General features: G+C 53.9%; 1 protein-coding gene across 7 annotated transcripts in view; it reads right to left on the bottom strand.

Annotated features, from left to right (window-relative positions):
* The window catches only part of CRTC1 (CREB regulated transcription coactivator 1), a 79,267-nt gene that overhangs the window by 6,039 nt on the left and 52,688 nt on the right, over positions 1–20,540 (bottom strand). For 2 of the 7 annotated variants that reach the window (XM_072786665.1, XM_072786669.1), the window contains 8 exons: positions 16,593–16,633; positions 15,859–16,079; positions 10,450–10,583; positions 7,505–7,657; positions 7,346–7,396; positions 5,148–5,252; positions 2,038–2,124; positions 1,245–1,425 (listed from right to left, as the gene is read on the bottom strand). In XM_072786665.1, the coding sequence (XP_072642766.1) occupies positions 1,245–1,425; positions 2,038–2,124; positions 5,148–5,252; positions 7,346–7,396; positions 7,505–7,657; positions 10,450–10,583; positions 15,859–16,079; positions 16,593–16,633 (973 nt within the window). Of the gene's footprint in view, positions 1–1,244; positions 1,426–2,037; positions 2,125–5,147; positions 5,253–7,345; positions 7,658–10,449; positions 10,584–15,858; positions 16,080–16,592; positions 16,634–20,540 lie in introns of all 7 variants that reach the window. The other 5 variants (XM_072786663.1, XM_072786664.1, XM_072786666.1 and 2 more) reach the window with 4 other exon arrangements.

Below are 20,540 nucleotides of genomic sequence, written 5' to 3' on the forward strand. Positions count from 1 at the left end.
CCGCCCTGCGAGACCCAGATTCAAACCTGGACTCTTTCTTCCACTTGCAGTGAGAAGAAAGGCCTTAGTTTCTCAATATGAGACAAGGGCATAAAAGTCCTGGTCTTGGGACGCCTGAGTGGCTCAGCGGTTGGGTATCTGCCTTCAGCTCAGGGCGTGATCCTGGAGTCCCAGGATCGAGTCCCATATTGGGCTTCCCGCATGGAGCCTGCTTCTCCCTCTGCCTGTGTCTCTCATGAATTTTTAAAGATTTTATTTATTTATTTATGAGAGACACAGAGTGAGAGAGACAGAGGCACAGGCAGAGGGAGAAGCAGGTTCCATGCAGGGAGCCCGATATGGGACTCGATCTTGGGTCCTCAGGATCACACCCTGGGCTGAAGGCAGGCGGCACTAAACTGCTGAGCCACCCAGGGATCTCCAATAAATAAACATCTTTAAAAAAAAAAGCCCTGGGCTTTCTAGGCTTTGGGGGGCAGAAGGGCCTAAGTTTTCTTGTGCAGCTGAAGCTACTGCCCCCAAAGCATCTACTGCAGACTGATGCTCACACCCCTCAGGTAGGGAGGAAGCACTACACGTCGTGGTTGGGGGGCGCTTCTGGGCACAGGCGTCTCCATCCTGGAGATGTTAGTGGGACCACGAGGGGGTGTCAATCTTAATCCTGAGACAGTCCTGGCTTGTAAGGAAATCGCTTCTTTCAGTAAAACCCAGAATCTACAGGATGGGGCAGGGGCAGCAAAGGGTCTGGGTTCTATGCTACATGGAGCAGGGACTTACATATGTGCTATGCATGTCCCTAGACATCTGGGTGCTGTGCTTAGGCTGTTTGGGGATTCTCACTGCAGTGTGTGTGAGTGGTTGCATGTATGCTGGCTGTATGTGACAAGCCCTAGCAAGCAGGGCTCACCCCCTAGTCACCATTATACTCAGCTAATGGGGTTCAGGGACCTGGGTAGCAGAAGCAGGGCAGGGTGAGTGACTGGCTCTGTCCTCTTCTTGCTCTGACCATGGGGCACAAGAAGCCTGGTCCAGGGTCCAGTGTGTCCCCTGGGGCCTATTCCACAGCCCAGCAACAAGTCAAAGTTGGTGGGGTCTGGCCTTCTTTGAACCAGTCTTAATACAACTCATCCTGCAGGGCAGGAGCAACATCTCCCCTGAGAACAAGGCCTCTTGAAGCTGCCAGGCCCCATGGAGGCACTCTGCCCAAGATGCCCATCCAGGATGCCACGGCCAGGTGGCCTCACCTGTGAGGATGATGTTGGGGATGCTGCTATGGCTGGGGTAGCCAAGCTGCTGCGTGTCTGGCAGGCTCCCATGGCTGCCTGTGAGGCCCATCATGGCCGCCTGTGAGTAGTTGAGTGTCGAGCCCGGGCTGTACAGGCTGCTGGAGCTGATGGCATTCTCCATCATGTTGAACTGCTCCAGCTGGGGGGAAGCACACAGCATGAGGCTGGCCCTGCTGAGCCCCTGGCTATTGCTGGCTGGCTTGTCCTGCAGCAACTGGGACCAACTCCTCTGCAACAAGCCCAGCGCCTGTACTCAGATACTGAGGGCGCTGTTGAATATAAAACTCTTACCCTAGGGTCTCCCCCTCCTCCCTCTCTGAACCTGCCCAGGTGTGTCCACACACGGCCCCTTCAGGGCTTTGCTGGATGGATGGATTGATGGAAGGATGGATGGGTGAGTGACCTGCTCCAGGAAGAAGCCAACCCTACTCATGCCCACATGCCCTTGACCCTGACCTCTACGCAAAGCCAGCTCCACCTCCCGGCAAACCCACATGCACAGCCCACGCTGAGGTGCCAATGCTATAGCCACTGCCTGTCCCTGTCAGTGTTCACTGCCCACCCTCCTTACCCCTCTGCTGTTGGCCTTATTCTGTGGGCCAGGCACAGGTGCCTGGGGAGGCAAAGCCAAGCCACCCCTATCCAAGGCCTGGGACAGGAGGGAGCCTTAGGAGCGAAGCTCACGCCCGAGGGGCGGGCGGGGTCCGGGTAAGCGTCTGCTGTGGGCGCTGTGACCCGGGCACCCGCTCACCTGGTGGGACAGAGCATTGGCCTGCCTGGCCGCCATCTGCTGCTCATAGTACGAGTCCCCAAACACGCTGCCCAAGGTGGAGGAGTGCTGCAGACAGAAAAGAGGCCTGCTGTCATCACCGTCCCCAAGACCAGGTCAGGGACTGCTGGGGCAGGGGATCTCCCACAGGCTGGTTGTACCCATAGGGAGGCCCCTGAAACCCCCCGGGGAAGATGCTCAGGATAAAGTAGGTTGAGCATCTATCTCAGGCCTCCTGGGAGAGTCCACACCTTCCAGGATGGAGGAGTGCCCCCTCAATCCCAGGATGTTTCTTTTCACTACCTGCTCCTGGGGGGCCTCTGTACCCCAATATCCCCCAAAGCACCTTCTACCATCTCCTCTACTTGAGCTCAGGTATGAGTGAATCATGTCTCCATCAGATAGAAAACAAGGGGGCCACAGGAATCAAGAAACCCCCCTGACAGGTTCCAGAGAAAAGCATTGACTGGGGCCAAGGTGTGTGCGTGGGGTGCTCTGAATTTCAGCATGGGAAGTGCACTTGGTGACCCTTGTAAGGCCCCCAGGGAGACATGGGACATGGTGGCAGTCCATATACACGTGGACAGGATGGGTGCACAGAGCCAGATGCCAGCTGAGCAAGCACAGGACAGGCACACAGAAAGCTACCTGCCCATGGCTGCCTGCCTGGAGGACCCCAGGGCCCATGGGTGGGCAGGGAGCCCAATCTCCTGCTCTTCTAAGGCCAGCTGGGGGCCAGGTCTGCTCCTGGGAGAAGAGCAGGGGACTAGGGACCCTCACAGGCAGTAGAGATGCCAAGAAAAGGAGCTTGGAGCCCCTGCCAGAGAGAAATGGCAGAATGGAGCCTGGTGGGACGTGGGAGGGAGGAGAGGCAGCCAGTGTGTGGCCAGAGCTCACATGAGGCACCAAGCCTCAGGAAACACAACCACAGCCCAGACCCAAGTCTGTTTCCTCCTTGGTGAGTAGGCTGAGAGCAGAAAAACAGCCAATTTGGCAAAAATGTCACCTTTGCCCTCAATATAGTCAGCTTCAGTTTTGGAAAATGGGGCTGCAAGGTTGTGGCTAGGTTTCCCCACAAAGGAGGAAGCAGGTCTGTTCTGGGATATGTTTCCATCCCCATGGCCTTGGCGTCAAAGAGGCCTGTCACAAGCAGGGGACCTAGGTTAAGACTTCTTTTGTGAGGCTGCCATGAGTTTGCAGAAAGGTCCACTCAAAATGGAAGGGAGGAACACAGCACATAGTACTGAAGGCCAGCTGCTTAAGGCCCACGGTACAGTCAGACAGATAACAACGTCCACTTGAGGCTGGGTAGGCTGGGGAGGCCCAGGCCCACAGGACCACTGAATGCAACCTGGGGATGCAGCTGCAGTGCGAAGCCACCCAGCCTCCACCCGGCACGGTCTGCCCCCCAAGTGAGTCTCTCGGTCTTCTTAAGCCCATGTCTGGTTGAGTCCAGACAACCTGACAGCCTCCTTTGCAGCACCAGTGACTGGATGGACAGACCAACACACAGACATAGGCTTGACGAGACAGCAACACACTTTTTGTCTAGGATGGATGAACCCCCTTTGGTCTTGGCAAATCTCTCCTGGGACAACTGCTCCACCCTTGAATCTCTGTCCTGCTCCACCCCTGAATCTCTGTCCTGCTGCCTGTGTAAAAAGGCACATTACTCAAGGACCCAGAAACAGGCCCCACCTGCCATTTCCCCTGCCTGGACCCCTTCTCCCATCTCTCAGCATCCCATGACACTCCATGACCAGACTAGCCATTTTTTGGGAGCCACAAGAGCTGGGAGCTAGCATGGATGTATCGAGAGCTTGCAGACACCAGGCTGACCTCTGGCCTGCCCTGAGCTCACTGATGCCTCCCCACCTGCCTATGGAGCAGGAAGCTACACACTGATGGTCCCAGCAGGACCCCAGGCCACTGCAGAGGAGTCCTAGGAGAGCCCCTCCTACAGCAGGTGGAACCATGAGGGCAGCCTTCCTGAACATGACGCCCACCATCTCAAAACACAGGGCCTAATTTGGGTGCACCTCTGAGAACTGGGGAAGTAAGGACAGCAGGGCACATCCCCTGGGACAAGGGAGCCCGACATTGTTCTTGCATGGTCCTGTCTGGTGGAATAGCTTCTCTCCCCTCCTTAGCAGGGAAGGAAAATCCTATTGTCCCTGGGGCCAAGAAGGAGGCTTCAGGGCCTGGGGCACTGCTCTTTCGCAGCAGCTCCTGGGAGTCTCTCAGCTTGGTGACATTTTGGGGACAGAGAGGCAGGGTCCTGAGGAGGCTCTGCAGTATGGAAATTTCGAGCCCAGATGTCAGCTTTGTGGGCACCTCCTCTCCTCTGGTGGAATACTCCAGTCAGGATTCAGCCACCAGGTGAGTGGTGCTAAGGGGAATTCTGAGGTACCTGGATGGGGGTAGGTATGCATGTATGTGTGCCAGGGACTGGGGTCCAATTGTGTTGGGGGAACACCCAAGTCTGATGGATGTGGTCAAGCCCTGCCTGTGGCGTGAGGCAAGCCTCAGTCTCCTCATCTGTTGAGATGGGGACACAGACCCCTGAGAAGCTGTGGTGCCACTCAGAGGAGCTTCCTTTCAGGACATGCCTTCCTGTCCTGAGGCAGAGGGGAGAAGAATCTGAGGAGTCAGGGTCCCAACCACAGGCCAGCCATCACCTCAGCTGTGTCCCAAAGCAGGAGGAGAACCCCTCCAACTTCTGGAAGTCTCGTATGGGCAGGTGCAGGTGGGGCTGTGTGCACGGGCTGTTTGACACATGCTCTGAGCCACACGCTGAGGTGTCCCTAGCTGCTGGGCAAGAAGTCAGGGTGTGGCCAAAACTAAGGTGACTAATGCGAGTGAGGGGCCCACCACCTCCAGATAGGACTTTGCGAAGGCCCCAAAGACAGTGGGGACATGGCAGCTCCTGGGCTGGGCCTGGCGGGCAGTGCCTCCTTCTCCCTGCCCTGTTGGAGTGGACAAGATGGGATGCAATGAGGCGTGAGGCACAGGTGGTGGGGGACAGATACATGGGGGATGCAAAGCAAGGCTGGAGTGCAGGGTGCTGGGAGAGGGGAGGCGGCGTCCCTTACTTGCGGGGAGCTCCCAGGGGAGAAGCCTTGATTGGAGACAGGTGAGGTGGGAGACTGGTTAGCCGGGGAGCCGGCACTAGCACGGTACTGCTGCAGAGCCGGCGCCTGTGACAACAGACAGGTCAGGACGCGCGAGGGGCCCCAGGCCTGGCATCCTGGGACTGGCCATTCCCCATTGGGCATCCCCCCAAGACACCTCCCACCACCCATCAGGTGAACAGAGTGTCAGGAGTATCTGCAAGAGGTGTGGACCCCTGAGCCCTGTCTGAGCCTGGGGTCTTTTGGGTGCCTGCCTCCAAACCCAGCACCCAGAGGGCTGGGGGGATTGGTCGGAGAACTCAGCTTCACGGAATCAAACAGAGGGCTGTGGGAGGGGGACGGCGGGGTCCACCTTGACTCAGCAGGCTTCAGAAAACCCCCATGAATGCACACACTCACCCACACCCACATACATGCACACACAGCCACATGTGTGTACATACAACAAACACACCCACACACAGGCGGGCATGGAAGGCTGGGGCAGGGAGGTGCTGCCTTCTGCTGCCGACTCTGGGCAGCTCCCTCGGCTCTCTGAGCTCCATCTCTGTGCTCTAGCACATCCTGTCCACCACGGGGGGTGCTGGGACCAACAGCAAAGGCCATCTGGGGCACGCCCCAGAATAACCAGTCCTGGGCAATCACTATCATTGGCATCACTTGGGACAAAACTGACTGGTACACTGTCCAGAGACCTCCAAGGGGCAGCAACCTCAACTGAAGGACAGAGGGCCTTAGCTTCTCACCAGGGGCAAGATGGGCTGAGTCAGGACCTACTGTGTGCCTCTGGACAAACTGTCTGACTTCTCTGGGTCTATTGTTTACTGCGGTCTGGATGCCTAGCCCAGGGCCCCATAAATGCTTGATCACCCCGATTTCCTCAGTGGCCTGTTCTGAGTAGTCTGGGATAGGGACTGAACCTATCCCGGAGGGGTGGCGGTGGGGGACAGATACATGGGGGATGAGCAAGGTATCAGTGTTTGGAGGTGCCAGCACAGTCACTTGGCAATGACTGGCTGGGGGCTTCTCAGAGTTGAAAAGAGGGATATTCTTGCTTGCCTGCGCTAGCAGGTACTCAAGAAGAGGCTACAATCCCAAGGGAGCCAGATGTCCCTGGTGGGGTGCCGGGCAGCACACTCACTGGCCTGAGAGCCTGGGGAGGTAATGTCTGTGTACCTGGCCCGGACACCCATGCCTCCATTGTCTGCCCAGCTCAAACGTGAGGCACCACTGTTGGAGGGTGTCAGGGAATGAGGTAGCCTGGCAGGCTCCACCACCAGAGCTGCCTCCACACCAGCTGTGTTTCTGACAAAGAAAAAACTTGCACACTTTCCTGTCTGGGGTACCCCTGGGGTCTGCCCTATGAGGAGTCAGAGAAGTTTGGAAACAGGTCTCCATTCACCCACCTGCCTAGCTCAGGGGGACCTCGTCTTTGCAGAGCACATGATATTCTGATGACGTTTATCTTGGGGTTGGCAGCCAATGGCTGAATGGAGAGGACTTGCTGTACCCCAAACATAGTCCCCGTACCTTGGATATGGCCCAAGGTAGCTGTGATCACCCCCTTCCCACCAGGGCAAAAGTCTAATCAAGAAGGCTTGGGGTATAGAAGTCAAACCAAGCACCCATTAACCTGAGCCCAGGAAAGGGGTCCCATGGGTTGAATGTCCCTCTTGGCCCAGGGCACTGTGCACTGCATGAACCACAGTGGGGGCTTTATCCCTTCTCCCCCTCCAAGTTCCCCTCCATCTCTCTGGCTCCCAGAATCTGTTCTCCAGGCCCTGAGAGCTCTGTGTCCTCCCCGCCTCCAGGTGAGCCATTGCAAGTAGCAAGCGCTGAAGTACTGGACAGCAGGGGCCATGGGGGAACCTTGGCAGCCAGATACAGGGTGGCCCGTCTTGGGTGAAGTTTGGGGCAAAGGATCTATGCTTGGAGTCTCCACTTCCTCATCTATACATGGGATGACCTCAGCCCAGCAGTGTTTGCCTCAGCTCTGACCCCTGGCCACCCTGGCCTTCAAGTGGAGTCTCGAGGAGGCTTCAGTCAGATGCCTGAGTGTCTTTGGGCCTTGGGAGCCCAATGGGGGTCTCCCACAGTTCCCTGGATCCTCCTGCATGAGCCCCCCAGCCAGGCCCCACAAAACCCCATCCTAGGCTTACCGAGGTAATGTCGATCCCCATTGGCGGCTGGCCCGGGTTCTCTGGGGGGGACTGGGGGAGAGAGGACGGTACCGTGACCGCGAGTGGGGGCAGCTGAGGGCCCCGCGTCAAGCTGGCACTTGGCATCAGGGGGCCGCCTGGGGGGAGGCCGACGGGCACCTGCGGGGGTGGCGGGGGCGGCTGCTGCTGGGATGCGGGCGGTGGCGGTGGAGGGGGCTGGGGCTGCGGCGGCGGTGGCTGCTGGGAGCCTGCCTGGGTGAAGAAGGCGTAGGGCAGCTGCTGCTCCAGAGACAGGGCATCCATGGCCACAGCCTGGGGGAAGAGGAGGGTGTCAGGTGGGAGGCTACTAGGCAGTAGGGGCCAGACTGTGAAATACCTGGTCCCTAGGGATGCTCTATGGCCTAACACGCTCAACAAAGATATCACAGATAAACAAAGTGACATCCAGACCCCAGATAGGGGAAGCACAAGCCTAGAGAGGGCAGGCCTTGTCCAGGGCCAGAGTAACAGGTTTGCCTGTGGCTGGACAGGGCCTGGACTTCTAATCCAGTTGAAAGTGCTCTGCACCCAACAAAGTTTTCCTTTGTCTTTTCCACACACCAAGAGGTAGGCCCCACCTTCTGTACCCCCTCAGACTCAGGAGGTCCCTGGCCTCACTGACCCATAGTTTGCTCACTGCAGGCAAGCCCAGGGTGCCACACTCCCAGCAACCCAGCAAGCAGCCTGTGCCTAGCCCACTCTGGGCAGGGAGGAGTTAGAGATGGTGTGGATGATACATGTGCTGGTGTGGCCACTTGGTAATGACCAGCTCAAGTCTTCTTGGAGTTGGACAGAGGAAAAGTTTTCCCTGGTTCGAGGGAAGCCTCCACAGGAGACTGCATGTGACCAGGAGCTACAGGATCTAACTCTTAGCAGAACGCCCAGCCTCTAAGAAACGATGGTTACTTCATGAACAAAAATGGAGTCTCTAGCAAAGGAAAGCAGGTCTAAGGGAGAAGAGCAAAGGAACAGGGGTCACAGATGGAGAGACTGAGGACATAGTGCCCAGATTTAGATCCTGGTATGAACAAGTAGAAGGGAACTGGGCCTAGGTCTATCAGAAGATACAAAGCAATGCCTGTCAGTTTTGTTGGAGATGGATAATGCCAGTGAGGTTATGTTAAAAAAAAAAAAAAAAGAAAAAGAAAAAGAAACAAAAAAACAACAAAAATGTTATATATTAGGGATCTTTAAAAAGTAAGATGAGATGGGCAAATTCCTAGAGACACACAAACTACCAAACTGACCCCCCCCCAAAAATAGAAATTCTGAATAGATCTATACCAAGAAAGGAGATTGAACCAGTAATCAAAAACCTCCCAATGGAAGATATTTGCAAGTGACACAGCTGATAAAGGGCTAGTATCCAAAATATACAAAGAACATACAAAACCCAAAACCCAAAAATCAAATAATCGAATTAAAAATGGGCAGAAGACATGAACAGGCTTTTTTCCAAAGAAGATATACAGGTAGACAACAAAGATGGAAAGATGCTCAACCATCACCCATTGTCAGGGTAATGCAAATCAGTATCACAATGAGACCTCACCTCACACCTGTGAGAATGGCTAAAATCAAAAACACAAATAACAGGTGCTGGTGAGGACACTGAGAAAGGGGAACACTCCTGGACCGTTGGTGGGAATTCAAACTGATGTAGCCACCATGGAAAACAGTATGGAGGTTTCTCAAAAAAGTTAAAACTAGGGGCGCTCAGGTGGCTCAGTCTGTTAAGCGTCTGCCTTCAGCTCAGGTCATGATCCCAGGGTCCTGGGATTAAGCTCCGTGTTGGGCTCCCTGTTAAGCGGGGAACCTGCTTCTCCCTCTCCCTCAGCTGCTCCTGCTACTTATGCTCTCTTGCTCTTTCTCCTCTCTCTCTCTCTCTCTCTCTGTCTCAAAAAAAAAAAAAAAAAAAAAAAAAAAAAGTTAACACTAGAACTACCCTATAATCCAGCAATCACACTACTAGGTATTTACCCAAAGAATACAAAAATACTATTTCAAGGGGATACAAACACTCTGATGTTTATAGCAGCATTAGCTACAATAGTCAAATTATAGAAGCCCCTCAAGTATCCATTGACTGATGAATGGATAAAGATATGATATATACAAAATAGAATATTATTCAGCCATTAAAAGTGAAATCTTGCCATTTGCAGCAACATGGAAGGACCTAGAGAGTATAATGCTAAGTGAAATAAGTCAATCAGAGAAAGACAAAGACCATTTGATCTCAATTATATGTGGAATTTAAGAAACAGAACAAATGAGCAAAGGGAGAAAAAGAGAGAGAGAGAGACAGAAACCAAGAAACAGACTCTTGACTATAAAGAACACACTGCTGGTTACTAGAGGGGAGGTGGGTGGGATGATGGGTGACATAGGTGATGGGGATTAAGAGGCACACTTGTGATGACCACTGGGTGTTGTGTGGAGGTGAAAACCTCTCAGTGAAAATTGGCTCAGACCAGTGGCTTTGCTGGTGAATTCTACGAAATATTTAAAGAATTTACACTCGTGCTTCTCAAATGCTTCCAAAAAAACAGGAAGGAACACTTCCTAACCTGTTTTATGATTCTAAACTAAGTAAAAAAGAATCAAATTACTGAAATCAAAAATGAAAGTGGGTATGTTATTATCGACGATAGAGAAATAAAAAGGCCTGTGTTATGAACAGTCGTATGCCAGCACACTGGATAACGTAGATGAAAGAGACCAATACCTAGACACACATGAGATACCAAAAAAGCATATGAAACAAAATTATGGTAAATTGAAAAAAGAAAAAAAATCCACCTCTCTAAACATTTTATTTTGGAGAATTTCAACTAGATCCTCGAGGGAAAGTAACACAACAAAAAACACCCACACAATCTGCCCACAACAGATACAGGAAACTCCAGGCCAGCAAGTCATGCTCTCCGTGTTTGAAATTTGACAAAAGCCAAAAGTGTTGGGAACCTTTGTCTTCAGGCTTCTATGGCCCCCAGGAAGTAGAGGGAGGTCTCTCAAAGGGGCAGAACCAGCCACACCTCCCCCACCCCACCACGCCCTCACACCTGAGTGATGGGTGACAGCTGGGAGAGGGTGGGTGACACCTGCTGGGCCTGCTGCCTCCTCGCCTCCGTGCTCAGGGACAACGGGCTGACACCAGCTGGGCGGTGCTGTGGTGAGGAGCCTGGTGTGCTCATCCCTGAAAGGGAGGACAGAAGAGAAGGGTGGGCATGACGCTAGCCTCCAGAAGGCTGCTCACACATCATGATAACTGCTGAGAACAGCCCAATCCAACAGACAGAATCTATTGTGTCCTGATCACCAAAGCCATGGTGCCCCCTCCAAGGCCTCAATACCTATGTGGGCTCTGCTCTCCTTCCTGACCCATCCCCAAGCTGCCCAACACTCTCCCACTAATCCTGCCATCTCTCCAAGAGGGGTGTCTCCCACAGGCCCTGCCAATCAGCACTTCCCTGTCTCTGGACCACCACATGATTGGTTCCCAGACAGACAGGTGACCAGACTGGCCCAATGAGAGCCTGCCCTGGGACTCTGGATGGAACTCAAGGGGGGAGGTCTGGAACTGTGTAGAGGGAGCATCACGTGGCTGCAAGCAGAAGAGCCAGCTAGAGAATCAGGGGCTGAGGGATAAAAGCAGCACCTGAGCCCCTGATCCAGCCATACTGGTGCTTCCTGGTTTTGCAAGATAATCAATGCCTTTTCAGGATGCCTGAGGGGCTCAGTGTCTGCCTTTGGCTCACGGCAGGATTCCCCCGGGTCCAGGATCGAGTCCTGCATTGGGCTCCCTGCATGGAGCCTGCTTCTGTCTCTGCCTATCTCTTTCTCTGTCTCTCTCATGAATAAGTAGATAAAATCTTAAAAAAAAAAAAAAATCAATGCTGCCCCCCTCCCTTTTCTTATACCTAAACTAGCTTAGGGTTTGGTTAGCTTCAAGAAAGCTGGTCCTGGGGGCACCTGGGTGGCTCAGTTAAGTGTCTGCCTTTGGCTCAGGTCATGATCTTGGGGTCCTGGAATGGAGCCCCACATCAGGCTTCCTGCTCAGTGGGAAGTCAAGTTCTCCCTCTGCCCCTCCCCCAACTCGTGCATGCTCTCTCAAATAAATCTTAAAAAAAAAAAAAAAAAAAAAAGCTGGGTCCTGTCCAGACACTGTAGTTTCTATAGAGCCTCATGCTCTCCTTATCGTCCTTCAACAAAGTTGTACTTTCCTGTCCTGTAACTGCTCCTTCAGCTTGATCTTCCACCTCCAGACCTGTGTATCTGGCAGGCCTCCCCCACCTCATGTGCTTTCCATGCTAGACCATCAGCCCTGCTAGAAACTCAGTTACTCTTTACCTTCTTCCAATACCCCTGTTCCTGACTGAGCCCCTGCCAGGAGGGCTCCATGTTGCTCCTTTCCTCACCTCGGCCCCTGCCCTCAGCAATCCTATCCCTAGATGTGTCTGTTGTGAAGGAGCTGAGTGAGGTCAAGTTCAGTATGGCAGCAGTTGGAACCTGCTGGGTTATCCTGGGGCACTGTGCCAGAGAGGCAACAGGCCTCCTGATGCTTGGGAGAGCCCTGGGGGCTTGGCCTGATCTCCCAGACTTGGTTTCCTTATCCTTGAGATGGAAATGATAACAGCCACCCTCAAGAGTTCACTGCAAGGGCTGTAATGAGACTGGGAGCAGGCTCTGAAGACAGTCTGGCCTGCAGTCAAGGCAGATGCAGGAGCCTGACTCACCCAGGGTAGCTGGGCCCATTCTGCTGAGGGCATCAGATCAACCTTGTTCCAGCGGGTGAGACAGCAGGTTCACAGGCCAGTGGGAATGCACCCAGCACACACCGAGGGGAGATGACAGGCAGCCTTCTCTCCACCCAGGGCCGCTGCTCACTGGGGCTGTGTCATCTGTGTGCAGCAAGCCTGGTCACGCCTGCACTTCCCCTCGGCCGCCCTGGCAGCTCCACTTAGCCAGGCACTTCAGGAGGGTCTGGCACCACTGAGTGCTCCCAAGGCACAGCCCTAGATTCCAGGTTATGCACAGACCTTGGGGACCAGAATCAGGCTGCTGCAGACACAGCAACATCAAGGGGGAGCCTTGACAAGAAGCCTGAGCAGGAAGAGCCCAGGAGATGCCTGGTCAGAGAAGAGTCAGGACCACGTTCGACTGGCGGGTGGGCTGGGGCAAGGGGCAGGTCAGTCAGGGTTGCTCCCTCTCCTTCTCCGAGTGTCCACTGCCTCCTATGTCCTTCAGGCTGAAAACACCCACATCCAGGGAGCAGATGTCAGGGCTTGGTAATAAGTAGCAGAGGCAAATGTCAGGAGAGGGTCAGTGGGGCAATAGGGGCCTGTGGCAAACTGGACCATGTGAAGGCACAGGACCTCAACCCACCACTGCTGGGCCTTCTGATTCTTCAAGAGAAGCCAGGAATCCAGAGTTTTAAATGCACTCTCCTGATTTTTAAATGTTGATTCAAACATCACGCACACAACTGTGGGCCAGACAAAAAACACCGGTAGGCTGGATGTGGTGCTTGGGCTGCCAGCCTCTGTCTATCCAGAATACAAGGGAGTTTTAATCCTCTGCTGGGCTGCAGAGTGAGCTCCTGGTCTCACACTGGGCGGCCACCACCCCAGGAGAGGCCAGTTGGGCCAGGAGGGTGGACGGATGCCTTGCTGTTGAATTCCTTTTGGCAACCTGGATCACCTTTGGGAAAAGGAGTGAGGCCAGCTGGAAGGGAAGTCTGGGGAGGGCAGGGAGAGCTGCCAGGGGAGGGCAGGCCAGGTGGCAGGGGCCCAGCCTGAGGCACGCAAGCCTTGTGTGCGGGGCCGGCAGGCCTCAGAGCTGTGCCAGGAGGAGGACCTGGGCCTGCCCTCCTCCAGGTTCTGGCCAACAACCAGGAAAACGACCTCAGCAAATGTTTAAGAGGACGAGAGGGGCCGCTGTCTCCCTGGCGGCGGAAGCCTCCCATTCTTCTCGGGGCTCACATTCGATTGGCGGGTGGGCTGGGGCAGGGGGCGGGGAGGGGATCTCCACGTGTGCCAGGGGCCAGCGGCTCAGCTTGATTTAAAATGTGCCCAGAAAGCAAAGCCCCTGCCAGGCGAGCTGCTAGAGCGGCAGGTTCGCAAACAACTGAACACATGTCAGACATTACGGGGCTGACGCTCCCAGCCAGGCGGGCCAGGGTCTGGGCCCCACGCTCGGGGTCTGCGCTTGCTCCTGCGTCTATGGCTTTCACATGTGTTGTGTTTTCCTGTGCTTGTTTAGACTCGGCGTGGGCCAGAGGTGCATAGCTCCCGGGTGGGCGCTGGGGGGCTGCCAAGGACCCTCTGGAGGAGGGGGTGGTGCTCTGGAGGCCACGGCGAGACATGAGGGGAAAGATGGGGGGCCAGGAAACAGTGGTGTCTGCACAAGGGGGCCCTCCCACCAGCATCCCCAGAGCCAACCTTCTGATTTCTTGCTTTGCACAGGTCTGTGTGGATGTGCTGCCTGTCCACCCACATCTCAGGGGGTCATGGGTCTCAGGCTCCCCTGCTTCTGCTCGTTTGGTCTTTTAGGCCTTCCCTGGGTCAGGGGCACAGTGGGGACTGGCACCCTCTGCCTGGTGGCTGAGCCTGGGTGGGCCTGGGGCCAGCAGTGCAAAAGCAAAAACAGCTTTGGTGCTGTTATACTAGGGTCCTGCTCCCCTCCACACTGTTCTGGCCTCCATTTCCTTGTCTGGAAACTGAGAAACACTTGCACCATCCTCAACAACCCTCACTTGCCTCTGGCCCTGTCAGCACCAAAGCCAGGAATGACTCCAAGCTCCTCAAGTTCATCTGCTCCCCACATTAACCCAGCTCTCAGGCCAGCCAACCTCACTGGCAAGTCTCTCTAGAGCATTCAATGGGGCCCTGCCCTGGCACCGCTGCCCCTCCTGATGGTCCATTCTCCTCAGGCAGCCACATGGGCTGTGGCCAATGGGAATCTGAGCGTGTGATTCTCCCTCAGAAAATCCTGCATGGTGCTGCCCACCAAACTTGGGGCAGATGGACAGAGTGAGCATTGGCTCCCAGGCAGGATGGAGGGCACAGCAAGGTGGTGCTCTCACTGGCTGCCAAGTCCTGACATGTGTGGACTCACAGAGGAGCCCCCCACAGCCCATCCTGCCTGTCTCACCATAAGGCTGTCGGGGCTGCCCTATCTCCTTCCTGGATGCAAATCCATACATTCTACATCAACATGGGTGCAAGAAACATGGCGGGGGGGGGACATAGGGGTCATAGTGGGGACACAGGAGAGGTAGGCCTGGCCCGGCAACAGATGAGAGCAAAGCAGTGACTCAAGAGCAGCAGAGTGAATGCAGCAAAGCAATGCAGGGTGAGAGACTGGGGGTGAGGGTGTGTAGGCAGGGAACCAAGACGGCTCATGGAGAAAAAGAGGTATAAGTGGGCATTGAGTGGGCGGGGGGTCCTGCAGCCACCTGGAGGAAGAGAAGGACTGTAAGAGAGGAGCAGCATGTGCCAAGGCCCTGAGATGAGCTCACTGGCTGCAGAGGAGATGGGGGGGCGGGGCAGGGGTAGGGATGGGGACGGGAGACCAAGTTGGAGGATAAAGTGGACCTCCCAAGCCCCAGGGGTCTCAGGTTTTCAACAGGAGGGAGCTGAGGACCACTGCAAGGTCCCGAGCAGACAACAGCCATGAGGCGATAGCCACTCCAGGTAAGAAAAGGCTGGGAGTTGGAGGGTCGGGTAGGGGGCAGGCAGGTGGAGGCCATGCAAAGTGGAGTGGGTCCAAGTTGGGTCGGGTCCTAATTCTGGGGCTGACAGGATGCATCAACAGGTCAGGGCAGGCAAGAGAACACAGGAATCAAGCTACTGGAAAACAGTACTGCTCGTCCCCAGGGGAGCAGGATTGGGGCAGCACAAGGGGGCCCTCCCACCGGCATCCCCAGAGCCAACCTTCTAATTTTTTGCTTCACACAGATGTGGGTGGGCAGGCAGCACATCCTGGGAGACATTAGGACGGTGAGGGGCCCGTGAGATATTCCCATGGACATGGCTGGTGTGTCCCAAGCAGATGGACACCATTAACCACTGGGTGGGAGGGTGTGTGGAGGGAGCAGGTCAGGACTGGTTCTGTCCCTCTTGGAAGAGCTGAAGTCAAGGGGAGGCAGGGGGAATGCTGGTCAAACCCTTGGGGGCTCCCCTCCTAGAATGTTCTGGACTCACCCCGACTCTCCGAAGCCCCCAATATACCCTCAGAACCACTGTCTGATCCCTGGGGACCTCATGAGTTTTCCCACCCCCTAGGCCTTTGCCAAGGCTGTGCCTTCTACCTGTAATGCCAAGCCCCTGTGGTAGATTCTGCCTCCCATTCCATGCCCAGCACTCTAGATGTCACCCTGCTAAATCACCATTCAAACCCATCTGTCATCTTCACTAGATGTTGAGCTCTGCCAGGGAAGGAAGTTCTCCCACCGCCCGGCCTGGCCTTACCCTGGCTGGCGCCGCCGATGCCCAGATGAGTCAGGTTGGCTGCAAGGTTGCCGGTGCTGCTGGAGCTGCTGAGCGCAGGGAAGGTGGGCTCCTCAGGGTCCAGTGGGGTCGGGAGGGGGGAGGGGAAGTGTATGTTGGTCAGGTCGGGCAGGGAGCCCCCTGTGTTGTGGGTGGCGGGGATCAGGGCTGTAGTGTTTTCCTGGTCAGCGGATGGAAAGATGCTGGGGGGAAGGCCAGACAGAGGGGGGAGGTGAGCTCTCGCCCCGGCCCATTCTCCCCTAGAAACTATGGCGGGGGTGGGGGGAGACTGTGCCAAAACACTAGGGGGCACAAAATGGTACCCCGAGATTAGGTGCTGTCATGATCAGAAATGACTGTCAACCTGCACCTCCAAGGGGACATTAGGAAGCAACCTCTCTATGCAGGATAGGGGGCTGGGGTGAGGGTCCTCCTGCTGCCCAGGGGACAGGGTGTATCTGATGAGCTCTCGAGCTGGGGCTGAATGTATGTGTGTGGGTGTCTCAGTTACCGCAAGCAGGGAGGGGTAGGTGGGCCCCTTTCCCCTGCACCCCCCAACACCCCTCGGCCCCGGACAAGGCTTGTTGGATAGCTGCCAGCGGTAGGGCAGCCCTCTTTTCAGGACTTGCAGCCTCCTGAGCAGACGGGAAGTCCTGGGGTCATCTGAACAGCCCCAAGAGCCCTGGGCATGCAGGGTGGGCCCTGCTGAGACTTACTTGATCCCAGGGACCTCACAGGACTTGGGCCTGGACCCCGTCTGAAAGAGAAGACAGCAGAGGCTGAGCAGACCTCTTGGTGCACTGTAGCTCCTCAGGGCGCAGCTGACTCTACCAGAAGGGCTGAAGATGCTCAACAAAAAGAGTTTATCAGGTCCCAGAATGTCTCACAAACCAGAACCAGGTGGCCCTAAAGGCAAAGGGACCTGTCCCAGACATGCCTAGGGGCAAAACCAAGTCTTCTATGAAGAGGAGCCTCTACAGCTCCCACCTCCAGCTCCTGACCTTGGTGGCAGGCAGGCAGGCATATCCCAGCCTAGCCCTGCCTGCCCCTAAGGTGGACACAGCAGAGGGGTGACATAGTCCCTTGTCAGAGCAGGCATTTGGGAAGAACATGGCTTGTCCACTCTTCACACCTGAAAACCCCAGGGGCATGCCACAGCTGTTAGACACCAGCTCAGCAATGGGGCCACTGGAAACCCTGGCACCCTGAGGCCAATCCATTCCATTTCCGGATCAGAGCCAGTAGGGCTCCTGGGAACAGAGCTGCCTCTGCCCAGCATCCATTTGTGTATAGTAGACAAGTACCTCATGTGGGGCAGCATGAAGATACAGAGGGCACTGTCCATGCCCCTAGCTGATCCACCTACCAGTGGTCCCTCAGCTGTGGCTCCCACAGGGACCCATGGTGCTGTATGTGCTCCCATGCCCTCACCACCTGAGGGTGAAGGCTCTGGCTGCCCTGTGGACTATGGAAAGAGTCCCAGGGAAACCCTACCAGCAGCAAGGCCCTTGTTTCCTCCTCTCGAGCTGGGGCCATGATGCCACCGGAGAACTGCAGGCTCTAGGTAGACCCCCTAGATGCTCATTCAGGGACAAAGGAGGGTACTCTTCAGATGGTGGCAGACATGACTGGACAGGGCCTACGTGCTGATGGAGGGCTCCAGCTGTGTCACATTCCGTAATTCCCCATTTGCCTCGCAGGCCCTCAGGCTGATGTGTTCTTTAGGGATTACCAGACATAAGAAGGTGGATGCACGGCAGAGGGCTGGGCTGGCGGCCTCTCTGTGCATGCCTAGCGTGCGCGTGGTGGTGAAAGGCGGTGTGCTGGCAGTGACTGAGGAAGCTGAGGGGTGGTGTGTGACCAGCAGTGTTAAGTCTCTGCAGAGAATGCCAGAGGAACAGGTTTCTACTTGGCCACGGACTCCTTAATTCTGTGAGTAAACACTCACTTCATTACCGGATTTTTGCAAAGCATGATGACAATGCTTTCTAAAGAATCTTTTCAAAAGCATTCCATGAACATTATGGAGATAACAGTAGATTTCTAAACAGTATTAAAAATTCACCCATCATTGCCCCCCAATCCCAGCCTCACCCCACTCCCAACAAATCCAATGGAATTCCTTTACTGACATCTTGCAGACACATCATTTCACATACTAGTTAGAAGTTGAGCCACAATGCTGGGTCCTGCCAACTTTTTCTCACTCCCAGGATGTCAAGTGTGTTTGCACCAACACTCACCATCTTCACTATATGGCTCAGCAGCACATACAGGACCCTGATGTCCATCCTTATCCATCCCTCTGCAACTACATATTTCAATTGCTTTTCAGTTTTGTTGGGGTTGTTAGAATTCTTTTTAAGTGAGTTTTTCCCCCGAATATGAAAATCATCTGTATTCCCTGTGCAAAACTGGAACATGCAGACAGGGATAAGGGCTGTCGGTGGCACCCACACCTGCCACGCAAGACGACACGCCCCCCTTTGCAGGTCTCCCTAGGCATCTGGGTATAGACAGGCATACCTTGAAGATACTGTGGGTTCAGTTCCAGACCACCCCAATAAGGCAAATATCCCAGTAAAGTCAAATGAATTTTTGATTTCCTGGTGCATATAAAAGTTATGTTTACCCTATCCCTCAATTGAAGTATACAAGAGCAGTATGTCTTAAAAAAAAAAAAAAAACTTTATGTACCTTAATTACTTTATTGCTAAATATGCTGATCATCATCTGAGCTTTTGGTGAGTTGTAATCACTGATCAAACATCACAAGACAAAAATAATAATAATGAGAAAATGTGAACTGTGAGCATCACCAGAATGTGACAGAGACACAACGTGAGAAAATTGCTGTTGGAAAAACCACACTGATACTCATGCTCAACACAGGATTGTCACAAACCTTCAACTTGTAAAAACCACAGCACAATAAAGAAAAGTGCAATAAAATGTCCATTTCTAAATTTTGTATGCATTTCTAAATAGCTTTATCCTGTTCTTTCCATACAGTGTATTATCAGGAGTGTCACTCATGACCTCTACAGCCATACCACCCTGAACACACCCGATCTCATCTGATCTCGGAAGCTAAGCAGGGTCAGGCCTGGTTAGTGCTTGGATGGGAGGAGTGTCACTCATGCCTTTAAAATTCCTTCAAAAATCCCAACTCTAGGGGTGCCTGGGTGCCTCAGTCAGTTAAACATCTGACTCTTGATCTCAGTTCAAGTCTTGATCTCAGGGTCAAGAGTTCAAGCCCTGCATTGGGACATGGGGCCTACATTAAAACAAACAAACAAACAAAAAATCCCAACTCCATGGGATGCCTGGGTGGCTCAGCAGTTGAGCATCTGCCTTCAGCTCAGGGCATGATCCCAGAGTTCTGGGATCAAGTCCCACATTGGGCTGTCTGCATGGAGCCTGCTTCTCCCTCTGCCTATGTCTCTGCCTCTCTCTCTCTCTCTCTCTCTCTGTCTCTCATGAATAAATAAAAATCTTAAAAAAAGGGATCCCTGGGTGGCTCAGAGGTTTGGCGCCTGCCTTCAGCCCAGGGCATGATCCTGGAGTCCCAGGATTGAGTCCCATGTCGGTGGCTCAGAGGTTTGGCACCTGCCTTCGGCCCAGGGCATGATCCTGGAGTCCCAGGATTGAGTCCCATGTCGGGCTCCTTGCATTGGAGCCTGCTTCTCCCTCTGCCTATGTCTCTGCCTCTCTCTCTCTCTCTCTCTCTGTGTGTGTGTGTGTGTGTCTCTAATGAATAAATAAATAAAATCTTAAACAAAAAAATCCCAACTCCACATATGTGGAGCTTTCCATATGAGGGACTGAGGATAATTTCCTTATGAATCCCCCACTGCTGAACATTCAGGTTGTTTCCAGTTGATTTTTTTTTAATTTTTTATTTATTATTTATGATAGTCATCAGAGAGAGAGAGAGAGGCAGAGACACAAGCAGAGGGAGAAGCAGGCTCCATGCACCGGGAGCCCGACGTGGGATTTGAACCCGGGTCTCCAGGATCGCACCCCGGGTCAAAGGCAGGCGCCAAACCGCTGCGCCACCCAGGGATCCCTCCAGTTGATTTTATTTATTTTTTTTTATTTTTTATTTTTTATTTTTTTTTAATTTTTATTTATTTATGATAGTCACAGAGAGAGAGAGAGAGAGAGGCAGAGACACAGGCAGAGGGAGAAGCAGGCTCCATGCACCAGGAGCCCGACGTGGGATTCGATCCCGGGTCTCCAGGATCGCGCCCTGGGCCAAAGGCAGGCGCCAAACCGCTGCGCCACCCAGGGATCCCTCCAGTTGATTTTAAAAGCTCTGAACACACACGTTTGAGGAACACGTCAGTGTGTGCTCATTTGTCACCTCCTGACGATTTCCTGGAGGGGGATGAACAATTCATGTTGTTGCCCCATTCACCACAACTTGACCAGCAACAGGTTGTAGGTATTTTTTTTTTTAATATTCAAAATAACTTTAGTGTTAAGTGCATTCTGTACTATTCAAATTCTTTGAAATCTGTATTCTAGAACGTGAGAAATTTGTTTCTGGACCTGGAAATAATACAGAAATTCCAATTCAATTGGAAATTCCAAGTAGATTTTGTAGTTTAATAAAAGTTGTAGTTATTGGGCAGATGAATATAAGTTTTTTTTTTTAAGAT

This window comes from Canis lupus, chromosome 19 (assembly GCF_048164855.1).
Source record: "Canis lupus baileyi chromosome 19, mCanLup2.hap1, whole genome shotgun sequence".
Classification (NCBI taxonomy): Eukaryota; Metazoa; Chordata; class Mammalia; order Carnivora; family Canidae; genus Canis; species Canis lupus.